The sequence below is a fragment of the Monodelphis domestica genome, chromosome X, assembly GCF_027887165.1.
Source record: "Monodelphis domestica isolate mMonDom1 chromosome X, mMonDom1.pri, whole genome shotgun sequence".
NCBI lineage: Eukaryota > Metazoa > Chordata > Mammalia > Didelphimorphia > Didelphidae > Monodelphis > Monodelphis domestica.
Genome location: NC_077235.1, coordinates 36,487,807 through 36,503,747, shown reverse-complemented (window position 1 = coordinate 36,503,747; position 15,941 = coordinate 36,487,807). Strand labels below are relative to the sequence as shown.

Sequence of the window (15,941 nt, the reverse complement as noted above, 5' to 3'; positions counted from 1 at the left end):
TTCCTTGTGAATGTTTAATGAGACAGGGTCTGTAAACAAAAAGAACTTTCTTTTCACTTTCTTGGTCCCATGACCTTGCTATAATCTTCTACACAGCATCATTGGCTGCTTTACCTTTCCAGGCCAGCCACCAGGTCCCAACTGGGGCCACATTGATAGCAAGCTCTATCTAGCCAGCTCCAGGTACTACCCTACATGGTCTTCCTGCTCTCTCCTGCCTCCTCCATCACTCTACCTCCTGCTTCAAAAAGGCAGATCACATTGATACTCTCATTGCTTCTGGACAGAAAGAGCACCTCAAATCATTGCTTAGTGGCTCCATGCACCCCTCTTGTGACTTCATCCCTCCCTAGTCACCACACCCCACCACACATGTGTCACCACTCACTGATGGAAGTCATCCCCTAGCTATGTATCCTTGCAGCTTAACATAGTGCCTGGCACAAGCAAGTACTATATAAATCTTTTCTTCATTCATTCACTCACTAACCCTTAAGTATGCAAAGGGAACGTAATGGTAAATGTTGATACATAAATTCTGGCTCGCCAAGTACTTTTCTCATAATAACACAGTGAATTTGTGCCAATATTATGTCCCCATTTTACAGATGAGGAAACTGAGGCTCCAAGAAGTTGAATACCTTACCCAGGGTCACACAGCTAGTAATATATGTTCAAAACCTGAATTTAGTTAACATGAATATTATCCAGCAAACAATAACTTAAATGAGAAATTAGTATACGACATTTCTTATATTTAAAAGCATTTATAAGACTTCAGTTGTTTTTCCTTTTTTGGATTTTCTATTTTAATAACAAATTTCCACATGAGTTTTTGGAAGTTATATGATGCAAATTGTTTCCCTCCCTTCTTCACTCTCCCCTCCTGGAGCCGACAATTTAACCTGAGTTATACCTGTATTATCACACAAAATATAATTCTATACTATTCATTTTTGTAAGTGAATAATCTTATAAAACCAAAACCCCAAATCATAAACCTATGGAAGCAGATGATAAATCATATTTTTTCATCTGCATTTCTACTCCAACAGTTCTTTCTTGTCCAGTTGTTTTTCAATCATGTTCAACTTCTCATAAGCCCTTTTGGGGTTTTCTTGACAGAGATATTGATGTGGCTTGCCATTTTCTTCTTCAGCTCACTTTATGCATGAGGAAACTGAGGCAAACGGGATGATCTGACTTGCTCAGGGCTACACTAAATGTCTGAAGTCAGATTTGAACTCACAATGATTCCAACCTGCACTCTATGCACTTTGCCACCTAGCTGCTCCAAGACTAAGTTTAACATAGATGATATGCTCATAGTAGATGGAGACTATATATAATTATGATTTTCTATCAGAAGGAAATATGTAATAATTTTCCAGAAAAGAAGATTAAATAGAGAAACAGATAGACACATATATTTAAAAAAATAGTTTGGGGTCTGGCCCTGCAAGCTAAAGAAAACTAACATCTATTTTATTGTCACTATTTTTGGACTTGGACTTCATTTGAAAGTGTTAGATTGCCCAATTCTTTCCCTAGCTTAATGACAAAAATGTCCCTGTATTCAAAATCATAAGACCATGTATCAAAGGTTTTTTCTGACGCTTAGAAAAATATGTGGATTTATTTCCATTTCTTTCTGGCTTGGATATGAAGTGGCTCTATCTTCTTTCTGAACGTAGAGATTGACTTTACTCTGTTTCTTGATCTAGTTGAAAATGGGGTGGGATCCTGTGCTTTGAATACAGCATGGTAGAATACATGTAGAAGGTACTTCCTGCTTGAGCTGACTTATTACTGGCAGCTAGTATGCCTTTTTTTCATTTCGAAGTCAAAGGTGAGCTGAGCTAAGGATTAAACCAGTTCCCTGAGAGCATGGGAGTTCTCCAACTCCTCTCACTCGCACATGGGCCCTGTCAATTTCGTGTTGACCAGAACGGAGAATATTAGCTGCAAGGCAAGAGTTTCGGGCTGATAAAGTTCCAGGATTCAAGATCCAGGATTGCCTTTGCTGTCATTCAAAATAACATGAATAGGAAGTACTGTGGAAAATGGCAATGTTTTTTGGAATTAGACAGTATCTACATTAAGAAGATTGAAGATATCATGTTTAAAGATGACATGGTCAGGCTATGGATAGGAGGAGGGGATTTTTTATTAATAGTCATTGTGATTTATAGCAAAACGTTGGAGATGATTTTCAAGTCAATTTATCATGGAAAGGAACACCTTCAAGCTTTTGATGCATGGTTATGTCATAATTAGCCATGTCCGTGGTCTCCATGATACACAGCTGGCCTTTACAGGAGTCATCCAAGCTAGAATTTAATGCCAAATTGATTGAATATTTTTCTTCCATCAGGCACTGAGTTGTACCACCAGAAAAATCATCAACTGGAGAAAGCAGATTGTGCACTGATGAAAATATCAAAATAATAGGAAACAAAAATTTCTCCTATTATTCAGATAAAATCATCATTTCAGTGAGGAAGAGGATGTGCTGTTTAAGATAATATTTTCACCATGGCTCCTACCATTTGTTATTCCTAGTCATTCATGTGCACAAGAAAAATAAGAAACCACATTTTCTGGGAACTTACTCAGTAGAAAAAATGTGATTGACAGGGGCAAAGCAACCAGTTAAAAAGTGGGAAATTCTTCCACAGGCAAATAGTTAGATGTTATATTCCCAAGACTACAGGCCTTGACTCTCCCAGTCCAATAGTTCCTCCAGTATCTCTGTTCTGGACTACTTTCTTCTCTCTGCTCTTGGTCCCAAGCTGTTGGGATGTCCTAGGCTGCATCTTCGAAAAGGAAGGTATATGGCTGCAGTACGTAGTCTGACTATGTGATAAAGGTGGATGGAGAAGAATCACAAAGGAAGAGTCGTTATTCAGTGATGGTAACAAAGAGATAGTTTGGAAGTGTGTGTAAGAAGTCTAACGATTGCTCCTTGAGGTCCTGTTCTTTGGTGGTCATGAGAGAAGGTTCAGCCAGTACTATAGAGAGTGGCCAGGAATGAAGTGCCTTTTGTGAAAGGCCTGGTTTCCCTCAGTGCAAGGAGACAAAAAAGAGATTTAGGATAAAGAGAAGTCTGTTGTCAATGAGTGAAGACATATTGGAATGGGAGTCAGAGAAGGATTTCATTTCAGAAAGGACTGGGAGAAATATGGATGAGAAGAGGAAGAGAAGATGTTCACTGCCATAGACATTAATGCTCTAATAACTTGAGATCAAATTTGAAGATGAGCCTAGCAATTAGTGGGAAAGACTAAAACTTGGGAGAACGGCTCTGGATGCTATTGCTATGGTTTGGGCTGGTTTTTTTAGTTCTTTGAAGCAGGAATGGAGGAAGAAAAACAAAAAGTTCCTTTTGAGATCTGTAGCCTTACAAATAGCAACAGCTCAAGGCCAAGAGGAGAGAGAAGAAAATAGTCTGTGAAAGAGATAATGGGGAAAATATCAGGCTGGTTGGAGAAGTAGGAGGGTCAGGACTTGGACTCTTGGCAATACAACAGAAAGAGAGCTGTGGTTCTTTCCCTCTAGGACCTAATAATGTAGCCAAGGAGCCATACCATGCATGACAGGATTCAAGAATTGGGCCCCTTCCTCCCATGGGGCAGTGCTAGTACAATAGGCCTTCAGAAATGGGAGGTCACTACATCTTAATATTAGCCTATATTTTGATAGTACTTTACAATTTACAAAATACTTGATTTACATCATCTCATTCTATCCTAGAGGGATCAGAGCAGTCATCACCAATGAACTGGACCTTGAAAGATGGAGTAGTGCTGAGATAAGCAGAGGAAAGGGAAGAGGGTATTCCAGAGTAATCTTGGCAAAAGGTGGGATTGATAATAATGGACACAGGGAGAGTGAGGAGCCCATGCTGGCTGGAGTGGAGAAGTGGAATAGTGAAAGCTAGTAGGGCCTAGGTAGTTGGGGAGGTGAGAGAAAGGACTGTAAAATCCCTGTTGCCCAAGAATTTTGATTTGCCATGTCATACTGCATTATTACTGGTAGGTTCGAAAGCAAGGAAGTTTCATGGTAAGCAGTCATGAGGCAGAATCCAAGAATAAAGTGAGTTTCAAGAAGATGGCAATTGTTAGTGGACCCTAGGATTTCCAGTAGAGTAATAATATAAGACAAATAGAGTCGTGTATTTCATGACATGTGATCGAATTTACTGACACCTCCATGAAAAATCTCATGGGACTGAATGAACCATAAATATACTGAGATGATTCTGCCAAGTAGAGAACCCCCAAATGCTTTTACTGCATGATGGATTTCTGTATCCACAACGTATGACAATCTTAGCTGGTCGTCTTTCTTGGAAGAAGGTAAAATGGGAGCAAGTTTGAATGGGGACAAGGCAATGCAGTGTTCCTGTCAAGAGCAATAAGCAGCTCTATATCACTGGCTCCATTTATTCATCACCTCTTCGTTTCTTAATCTATTACAATCTGGATTCTCTTTACCTTTCACTTGAAATTGTTTCTTAAAAGTAACTGATAGCCTTTAAAAAAAAACCCTACATTCTGTCTTAGTATCAATTCCAAGAAGAGTGAAAAGGGCTAGGCAACTTGGATTAAGTGACTTACCCAGAGTCACCCAGCTCAGTAACTGAGGTCACATTCTAACCTAGGACCTCTCATCTCTAGGCCTACCTCCACTGAGCCACTTAGCTCTCCCTAATAACCTCTTAATTAACAAATCTAATGGCCTTATCTTAACCCGCCTTCTTTTGGACTTCTCTTCTTTATATGCTACTGTCCTTGATCTAAATTCCTAGCAGCTTCCTCTAATTATTCTCTTCATTACTTATTAAAACTGTCCATCATGTAGGGTCAGCTTCAACATGGGCTTTGGCTCACAGAAAGTGGAACTCCCCTGCCAGTGCTTTCTTTCATGCTGACTACCATTTGCCATGGCCTTTAAAGTCAACAAATACAAAAGGAGTAAATGCGTTTTTTAAACATTGGTTTTGGTAACGCTATTAAACACATAGTCAGGTCTTTGAGACAGTTCCTTTGCTAACAAAGTATTTATAAAGCTTCCAAATACACCATTACCTCCATTCCCCACTCATGCTAGGAGGTTTCTACATCTCATAACCATGATCATTAAATACACTGTTACGTAGCGATGTCAGATTAAGTCTAGCTGCACTTTATTCCACGGCTCTGGATATTGACTTAATTTGCAAAATGCTTAAAACGTTTCCAGCCCTTTCTCACCTTGATCTTTTGAAATATGTGCTGTGTCGTAGTGCTTCCTCATTCTATCAAAATTGGATTATGACCCTTTGGAGGGACTCTATTGAGAAGACCAGGGAAGCATAGAACGACACTATCTCTTGGAAAGCCCAATCATAAGCCAGTTTAGCCATCAATGGTAACTAATAGACCATTTGGCAATTAGTAGTAGCACCTTCAGTGAGTCAACTAATGAGGCAGTTTTCCAATATTGTGAATTCAAGTCCCTCCAAATATCCCTCTACATATAAACTGAACCTAGTCAACAATACTCCAATGTTTGTGTGCTCTCAGGGATGTGGGCAGTGCATGCTCGCTCCCCAAGTGGACTTGGAGCTCCTAGAAAGCAGGGCGGGTTTGGTCTTTCTTTGAATCCCTAGTACTTGGCACAGTACCTGGAATAGAGGATGTGCTTAATAAATGCTTATTAACTTGACTTCTGTCCATATCCCAATTACTCATAAGCATGGCTAATGATGTATCAAAAAGCAATATAATCCATCTGCTTATGTGGTAGGGCAATATTGAAAGTTGACTTAGCCTAAGTTCCTGCCCAAGAATAAGATGAGAGAAGTTAGCAACAGAAGATCATTGAGAAATCATTTTGAGACTCACGACAAGGCTCCTTTTTTCAAATTTGAAATAATTGTACTTCAAATTATAATTCAGATTGAAAATTGGAAGTAATTACATATGTAGTTTTCAACATCACTGATATCTTGATTTGGCAAATATATGAAAACACACAAAGCTGATATTCATGGAAGGATCATGCAACTCAATCCAGGTTATTCCTTGGCTTTCAGCTTCTAGCACAGGATGATAATCCTTCTAAGGAACTCAGAAAATGGCTGTATTTTATTCACACATTTAGCACGGTGAATTGAAACCAGGTGTCTTCATTTCTCATAGTCCCCAGGATTGATTTAATTTCCTTTGTCCACCAGTATTTAATAAGTAATCTAATAAACTAGTGATTATATTTAATGCACATTTATTAATCTGTCAGCGGAGCAAAAAAGCCTACACTGACATTAATACTTGTAAAATTAGGCATTTTTAGGGCTCCCTCATTCTGCCTACTCCTCTTAATCTCTTGGTGTCTATTACAGAAGAATTTGAATATGAATATTTTTATACATAGAGTTCCTTTTGCTTGATCTCTTTGAGATATAGACCCAATAACATATAACTGGGTCAAAGAGAATACACAAATTAATGGTTTTTTAGGAGCATAGTTCCTAATTGCTTTCCAAAATAATTGAGCTAATTGGCAGCTCCACCAACAGGGTATCAGTGTATTTTCTCACAGCCTGAGAAAGCATTTGGAATCCAGTAGATTTTAAAGAGTTTATATTCCTTCCTGATCTATAAAGATGACTTTCTTCCCAGCTTACAGAATTGCAATCTCGGAGAATAGCTTATGTGAAGAAGGGAGGTAAGGAAGGGCATGGACTAATTTAGGCTAAAGAAAAGAATGAAAGCCTCATGTTTCTCCATAGTTCAGTCCAGCTTCCTCAGTAATTACACCTGAGGGTCCCTTTAGCCCAGGGCTTGATGTCAGAAGAAAAAGGTACAAGAGTGTCCCCCCACATGGCCCTTTGGTAGAATAAGTTTGAGGAAAATGATGAGAAGGGAAGCATGCTTCAACTTTGGGGGAAAGAGTTAGGAGAGCACTGTTCCCCTTAAAGCATCTCTCTCAAGCTTACCCTTGGCCTGGCATTTCAGAACTGTCTGGTAAAGTTTGAGGGAGATAGTTACTTTAAAAGTGATGGCGGCGGGGGGCCCATTTCTGATGAAAGCAAAGTCACAATCAAAGATCAATAAGGATATAAGCAAAAAAGCCCAGAATCATTTGCATGAGTTTGATTTGCTGTGAGGCACAGAGAACAACTGGTCAAGAAGTATTGATTATCATTGAAGGCAGAAGTGGGAATGGTATCAATTATCAAACATTTTGCTTGATGGGATTTACAAATGTAAAAAAAATCCATCATTAGATAGAAATGGTTCCTTAAAAGGTGTGTGTTCTCGAAGAGTTCTCAACTGGAGGGGGAGCCTGGATCAGACTAGAGATGAGGCCACCTGGCTTCTCTAGTTTCAGTCCTGTCAGAAAACTGCCCTGTGACCTCAGCCTTTGGACCTTAACGTTTCTTAAGCTTTCAGAACCAGATTTCCTTCCCTGCCAATGCTGGGATGGGACTTTGGATCTTTACGGTTCCTTTGAGTTCTAACATTCTCCATATCTATGCCTCTCCAAATGCACATATAATTTCTATCAGATTCTCTCCATAACCCTGTAAACACACAACATACATACACAAAGATACATGAAACATATCACAAAGTGACCACAGAAAACAGTTTTTATGAAGGCTGGAGAATGGAGAGAGTAGGGAAAGCATCATAACCCTAAGAAATATAGGCCATATGCCAGAAGCAATTCCCTGTATAAAATTTTTCATTTTAAATCAAATGCAATAACAGCATAGTTGCAAATGAAAAACATTTGAGCAGCTTGGAAGGACTTCTTGAATGGAAGCTTGTTCCTGTTAGGTACACTGGTGACCCTTCTACAAACATGAGTGATGATTCCTGACAGACAGACAGTGGTGAGATAATTTTCCAACGTGGCCAACATGTTGATTTGTTTTACCTGGCTATACGTTGCTAAAAGAAAGGTTAGGGATACCAAAAAAGGGGGAAGAAACATGAATTTAAAAAAATATAGGAGGCAGCTGGGTGAGTCAGTGGATTGAGGGTGAGGCCCAGAGATGGGAGGTCCTGGGTTCAAATCTGGATGCAGACACTTCCTAGCTGTGTGACCCTGGGCAAGTCACTTCAGCCCCATTGCCTAGCCCTTACCATTCTTCTGCCTTGGAACCAACACACTACTGATTCCAAGATGGAAGGTGAGGGTTTAGGATGGATAGATAGAAAGATAATGAAGCAGTTCAAAAGAGAATAAGCATGGCAGTTTGGTTCCTATTATTTTACTTTGAATATGTACTTTAAAAACTAATGAGTTCACACACGATCCTCTTTTATTCTTTGTATACCCAAATCTTCCTCTTTGACGATGACTGAATTGATAAGAAATAGATGGAAAGCAAATTTAAGTGCCAAACAAATGATAATACCGAATCTGGTCTGAGTCAGAGAAATTGATGGCTTTCAATGTACAAATAAAATCAAAGAGATTCACTGTTCCATGTACACTTCTACTCCACTTTTTAAGGAATTAATTTGAAAAGATGAGGGGCAACCATTGTCCATGATAATGGTATCTTTTTAATATCCGGAGTATTCGATGCTTGCTTGTGCTAGCCACTCTGGGCTGTCACTGATTTGAAAGTCACTCATAATGACCCTTCTTTATTAATATTTGAAACAACCAGGAAACTGTATTGCGTTTTTTTCCCATGCCTCTAGCACCATTACTGCAAACCCAGCTTTTAATTACACTGTCTTATTGAAGTGTTCAAAAGATCAGGTAAAAAGATCTGTTTGGAGCATTTAGTGAGTGCCTCCTATAAGGTAGGTGCTGTGCTAAGCACTTAGGATACAAAGAAAGACAAAAGACACCCCCTGCCCTCAAGGAGCTCAGAGTCTAATGAAGGGACCTTGCATTAGAACTGATGTATTATGTCTGACCAAGTAACTTGGGCAAGAGTGATTAGGCAGTCATTGAGAGCATAATGGCCTTGGGGCCAGCTGAGCCCTGGGTTTGAATCCTGCCTCTGCTTCTTTCTTGCCATCACATTACTTATTCAGAACTCATCATTCTCATCTCTCTGGAGTCGCTTCACCGAAGAGCTGGTGAGCCTCAAAGTAAAGGGAGGTCTTTATGATTAGGCCACTAGAGGAAAGTCTATTTACTTTTCTTCCTTTTTAAAAAAATAAATATCAAGAATTTTACCAACCCCCAAGTGAGGAGTTCCATCTTATACATGGACACCTAGCCACATGCCAAAGATCCAACTTCAAATGATGTCCATAAAGAGAAGCTAGTCTAATGTAGAGTTTGGTATAAAGGCCCGTTTGCACCACTCTTAGCAACTGGGCCTCCTATTGAGTAAATTGTTTGGTCACTGTGTCCTCAATGACCTGATAAACTCCAAAAGAGCATGCCTCAGCTTTCCTTTGAAAACCAAGAAAACAGGGGGTATATACCATAGTTATTGAATGACAGGGAGTGATGTCCATTGACTGTTGCTAAGAAAAATCCCAAGAGTGCCACTTGTCTCTTTCAGCCCGACTGTTCCGCCAGCTCCTGAGCCAGTCGTCATCCCCTCGAGTGGGGGATCTGAAAGTTCCAGTTCTGACAGCAGTTCGGAGTCTGATTCTGACAGTGAGAGCTCTTCGAGTGACAGTGAGGGCAATGAGGAATCTCGCAGCAACACGCCGGAGGTAGGTGACTCCCTGCTTACGGCTGAGTGGGCAAGGCCTAGTTGTGCCAAGTCCCACACCCCTGTTGGTTCTTCTCCTTTCTATTTTTCTTCCAACTGAGTCATTCAGTCACCCTTTTCTTTGCATAGTGGAAAGAAGACTGGATTCCAAATCAAGAGACTTGGTTCTGTAATTAGCTATGTGTTATTTTTTATTGTTTTTCAATTTTAAGAAACCCTTACCTCTTCTGTCTTAGAATCAATACTGGATATTTGTTCTAAGGCAGAAGAGTGGTCAGGGTTAGGCAATGAGGGTCAAGTGACTTGTCCAGGGTCACATGGCTAGGTAGTGTGTCTGAAGCTAGATTTGAACCCAAGATCTCCTGTCTCGGGGCCTGGCTCTTGATACACTGAGCCACCCAGGTGCCCCCTAGCTATATGTTCTTGATTAAATGACCTAATCTTTCCGGGCCACAGTTTCCTGTGCTACCTACCTGAAAGTAGTATTTTGAGGAATGTGCTCCATATAACTTAAATTACATAAATGGAAGTTCTTTTTATTAGTGGCTAGAAGACTGGCTTTGGAGTCAGAAGGACTTGGGTTCATTCAAAGCCTTCCTCTGTATAGCTGTGTGATCCTGGGCAAGTCTTTTTACCATCCAGGGTCCAAGATAACTCTAAGAGTGATTAAACTTGTATAGAAAAAAATAAGCTTTTATTTTCTCCAAAGTCTAACTGCAATTGAGCATTGCCTTCAGTTATTTAAAAATACGATTTTGAAAAGAGGTCCTTTGGTTTTACCAGATAGTCAATGTGTCCATAACACAAAACATGCCCTAGGGATACTACACAAGGTCAGTCTTATTCCATAGGAAATACTTTGTTAAAGTGTAGGTAGGATTTTGTAACATATATGTCATATATGAATACTGTGTCAGGATTTTCTTAGCCATGTCAACTCATGAAAGAATGATGGAAGTAGATGAGCAATATAGAAAAGTAAGAAAGGATGGATGAAAAGAAAAAAAAAATAACATTTTCCAAACAGTTTGACCCAAGACCCCATTACACAAAGATTTCTTGAGGATATTTAAGGGTGAAACTGTAGTGACAACAACAGATTAAAAAGAGAAAAGATCTGCAAAAAATGTCATACCAAACTCTTTTTGCCATCAAAGAAGGGCAGAGCTACCCCTTTTTAACTTTACCAGCTAGTACCGTAGATGTGCTCAAAGAGGAAATAGGAGTGGTACTAAATAAAACAGAGAGGTAAAAAGCAGCTGAATTAACTCAGAGCTTTGCATGAAGCATGGCAGCCTGGGAAAGATGACTTGAAGGCACCTGGATGAATGGACAGGACAGGAAATATCATTGCAGACCAAGGGAACTGGATAAGCCAAGACATGGAAGAAGGGGAGTAAGCAAAGCATTTTCAGGGGGGACATGGAATAGACAGCATGATAATCCTGGTACTGTAGTATAATAATGAACAATGAACTAACACTTGTAATGGCGACATGTTATAGGGAACCTTGGAAGTGATGCAGAAATTGAATATATGATTATTTTCTTTAGCCAGGTGCTTTCCACCCAATGGCAAATTAATTTTGTGTTGTTTTGCCATCCACAGCCAGAGCCTCCTTCGACCAACAAGTGGCAACTTGACAAATGGCTGAACAAAGTGAACCCTCAGAACAAGACAATTATAAGCAACCAAAATGAGACATCCAATGAGAACAATCCTCTACTTTCCATCACCCCACAAACCGAAGTACAGAATAAGGCAAAAGTCACTCCCGGCCTGTTCCAGATCGAACCCAAAGAGAGGCCTCTCCTCAGCCCTCTCCGGGAGAAAGCTCGACAACGGCTCATGCAGAAACCACCACCTCCTCCTCCTCCTCCTCTAGAGGCCAAAACCTCCAGGCAGAAGTCACCTGCTCAAAATGAAGCAGCCTCACAAAAGATTATAGTCAAAAAGCAACCCCAAAAGGTTGAAAGAACACCCAGCACTGAAGAATACCCCTGGTCTAGACCAAATATTCATCCCAGCAACACTCCCAAAGAAAAAGACACACTGGAACACCCAGAGCAGGCCAAAGCACGGAATAGAGCAGCAGTTGGTAAACTGGCTCCACGGAAAGAACCCAAACTCACTGCCGCATTTATTGCCGAAAAGAAGAAGTTTAGAGGCCCTGGAAAGATCGCTCCCAAGTCTCGAGAATTTGTTGAAACTGATTCCTCGACTTCAGATTCAAATACTGACCAAGATGAAGCCTTACAGGTCAAACCAGTGCCTCCTTGTCCCACTTTGACCAGTGCCCTCAAACCCAAGGAGGCGCCGAGCAACACTATTTTCAATGTCAGCACTTTAACAGGAAGCAGCAGCAGTTGCAGCAGCAGCAGCAGCCTATGTCTGGATATCGCCACCAATGAGGTGGAGGAGCCCCTTTTCTCACCTCTGCCTATTGGGCAAACCGAACTTCTATCCCCAATACGTGATTATGACGACACTAAAGCACTTTGGGTCAAAATAGATCTTGACTTACTGTCTCGAGTACCTGGTCAAGATCCACCCGAAACCACTTCCATGAAGAGTGAACCCAGAGATAACATTAAACCACCGCAAACACAAACACCACAGATCCCGCAGGCCCGTGAGTCACCTGGCCCTTCATTTGCTGATAAGATGTCTGGGAAGAACAAGAGAAAGTTCAAGGTAGGTTATCTAAGACGGGGACCAAAAGAAAATCCATTTAGTGGCTAGCTGGGTTCCCTGTGGTTCAGGGTCACACTCTTAAGGCAGTCAGTGAGTAGAAGACGCCACTACTTGGTAGAGCACCTTGGCTGTGCCATTTTAGGACAATAATGCCTTTCAGAAAATTGTGGACCTTCACCCTGCTGACAAGTTGTGGTCCCAAGGTTAGGCAGCAATTGCTGCTACATTCTCTGCCAGGGAAAAGAACTAGGCAGATAGTTAGTTTCCCTCTCTCCTGGGTATTCAACCCTTCACCTGAGGTTTAGTACCCAAGAGGTACTTGCTTCATGACTTCTTTACCTTTTCTCCACTTTGGAAGCCAAAGGTGGTCAAAATGGCCAGATTATTTTTACAAGTTCTACCTCCTTCCTCTTACCAGAGACACGGAGGGAACAGCTACCTTTTATAGATAAGCACTTCCATACCTACAACACATCCCACTTCTAGTCCCGTTGATGCAGGCAGCGATGAAATTCCAAGCAACAGCAATCTTGGGGACACAGTTTCTGAATGGCCCAGAAAACCTAGGGTGCAGAGTGGCTAAATGAAAGGTTGTTGAGCCTCAGTTTCTACAGTGATTTTGATTTGTGGCAGCCCCATATCTCATATGGTAGACATTATATACCCTGAAGTTGGAGAGTGGAACAAATTTTTCCATGACAAATAGTATATTATTGAAAATGTCTTTCTAGGGGGCAGCTGAGTAGCTTAGTGGATAGAAAGCCAGGCCTAGAGATGGGAGTGTCTGACCTCAGAGACTTCCTAGCTCTGTGACCCTGGGCAAGTCACTTCAGCCCCATTGCCTAGCCCTTAGTGCTCTTCTGCCTTGGAACCACACACACAGAGTATAAATTCTAAGATGGAAGGTGAGGGTTTCAAAAAAATGTCTTTCTCATCAGTCACATCAGTACATCATAGTGTTAGTACCTCTTCAGGTTGTTTCTCAGAATTGCCATTGTTGGTTTTAGTTAGTGAGGAGGGACCTATTAGTGCTTCCCTCCATGTAACTTGCATCCCCCTCAGGAAGGACTATCTCATTCCCTGTCAGTAGCAGAACTGCTTTGTTGCCCAATTTTGGTACCTCATTGCCTTTTGAAAGCATGAACTCAGTTTCAGGGATGGGAGAAAGATAGAAGACAAGCCTCTCTCATTTGTCCACGTACCTGCAATCGGTATGAGATCTCAGAGCCTGCTGACTAGATTGTAGGGACAGGGACTCTGTGCCACGTCACTGTGAAGTTCCCTATTCTTAGTTAAAATTGCTACCTCCAATACTATCCATTTGAATTATGGACACTTGAGGAAAATGTCAGAAAAGAACCCATGCTTGATCTGTGTACATTGGGAAGGAGGGCCAGCTAGCCCCTAATATCAAATATCCCTATCACTACCAATGTACTAGATATCTGTTTGGGCAGATACATACCTGTGGCTAAAACTTATGGTGCTGTGCTGGACATCCATGAAGCAGTATGGGAAAGAAAAGGCAGGAATGAACATTAGAAACTGTCCATTAGGATGCCCTTTGATTGGGGAATGGCTGAACAAATTGTGTTATCTGTTGATGATGGAATACTATTGTGCTCAAAGGAATAATAAAGTGGAGGAATTCCATGTGAACTGGAATGACCTCCAGGAAGTGATGCAGAGTGAGAGGAGCAGAACCAGGAGAACATTGTACACAGAGACTGATACACTGTGGTACAACTGAACGTAATGGACTTCTCCATTAGTGGCAATGCAGTGATCCTGAACAACTTGGAGGGATCTACAAGAAAGAACACTATCCATATTCAGAGGAAACACTGTTGGAGTAAAAACACCGAAGAAAAACAACTGCTTGACTACATGGGTCGAGGGGATATGATTGGGGATATAGACTCTAAGTAAACATCCTAATGCAAAGAACAACATGGAAATAGGTTCTGATCAAGAACAATGTAATACCCAATGAAATTGCATGTTGGCTGTGGGAAGAGTGGGTGGCAGGGAGGGAGGGAAATAATGTGATTATTGTAACCAAGGAATAATGTTCTAAATTCACTAAATAAACTTATTCAAATGGGAAAAAAAGAAATTGTCCCTTACCTTTGATACAATTTCCATGCCATCACAACCTCAATCAGGCATTCAAACCATAAGTCAGATCCATCTCTACCAGCTGATGTTTGGGCTGCTGAGATCAATTTGGCACCTGCGTGGTACCCTTACTTATTAGAGAAGTGTTTCTGACCTCCTCTCATATTCCTATTTCTAAAAATCAGTCTACCCTGGTCTAAGAACTTTCTGTTTCTTATAGGCAACGTGTTTGCGTGTAGATGCTATGTTCTTCACTATCCTGTGTTCTTCTTTATTAAAGCCATCTGACCATTTGGATCTGTTCCCTGAGAACAAGAAGCAGCGACTAGAGGATGGCCCAGTTTCCTCTCTGTTTCCACCATGCATATCACCAATACCTAGTAGTCAAAGATTCCCAAGCACTAAAGAGTAAGTTGGCTTTTTTCTTTGGTATATTGATTCTGTTATTTAACTGTTTTAAAGAGCTTTAAGTACTCGTAGAATTAGAGGATCCCATCCCAGAGAAACTTCAGCTAAGAAATACAATTGGTGAGTTTAGAAAAGGTTGGTATATATGGTGGCAGATCATTGCATTACACTCAAATGTATTCTGGCAGCAGTTCTCTACAGCCCACTGAATAGGCATCAAATGGCATTTGTCCTTAAGTAGAACAGAAGCAAAAGGGACCTAAAATAGGCCAATGCTAACACAACCCATCAGCTAAATGACCCAACAACCAACAATTTCCAGTGGCAGTTTTGATTAGATAGATTACTTCCCTAAAAAAAAGTAACTTACCCTTCCCCCATTTTGAGATCTAAAACTGTCTAGCTCTATTTGCGGGAAGGAGTGTCATGTTTGGAGAGGTAAGAAATAACAGTTTATGGGAACAGCAGAATCAATGGTTCTATTGGACCTTAATGAAAGGCAGGAGGCTTGTAGTATGTGAAAATTGTTTTATCGGCTCATCAGCCCTCTTCTCCTTCTTCCTCCTATGGCATAAACTTTCCAGTGCTAGGTCCAGCCCTCTGGTCCTACCCACTATTTTAGCTATATTTCTTCCTGGATTCCAAATCAAAGTTAACTAACACTCATGCCCGCTACTTAAAGGATTCGGCCTAGGTAATCATTGCCATAGATTTATTCCGAAGTAAAAATGACTTCCATCAAATGCTAGTCCCTGAGCCTGTTAGTAGCCCACAGCCTAGCACCCCTCTGGGGAAATGCTGATAACCATGATGATCCCAGCTTGTTGTTTAGTAGCAGTGAGTTGGCATAAATCTTAAATGCTGTTGTTTCTGCACTTTAACTCTCTCCCTGGGTACTGAAATATGCTGCCCTCTAACCCCTCCCCCAAGTCCTACTCCCCAGTCAAAATATCTTTTGATAGCGAGGCCTTCAGATCCTAAGCCTGGACTGCCTCCAGAAAGGGAATCACATTTGGGAACACCTCAAAAATCATACAT

General features: G+C 40.9%; 1 protein-coding gene across 7 annotated transcripts in view; it reads left to right on the top strand.

The window, feature by feature from the left end:
* AFF2 (ALF transcription elongation factor 2) overlaps positions 1-15,941 on the top strand; it is a 528,832-nt gene that overhangs the window by 472,714 nt on the left and 40,177 nt on the right. For all 7 annotated transcript variants that reach the window (XM_056809873.1, XM_007507264.3, XM_056809876.1 and 4 more), the window contains 3 exons: positions 9,527-9,683; positions 11,292-12,377; positions 14,776-14,903. In XM_056809873.1, coding sequence (XP_056665851.1) covers positions 9,527-9,683; positions 11,292-12,377; positions 14,776-14,903 — 1,371 coding nt within the window. The remainder of the gene's footprint in view (positions 1-9,526; positions 9,684-11,291; positions 12,378-14,775; positions 14,904-15,941) is intronic.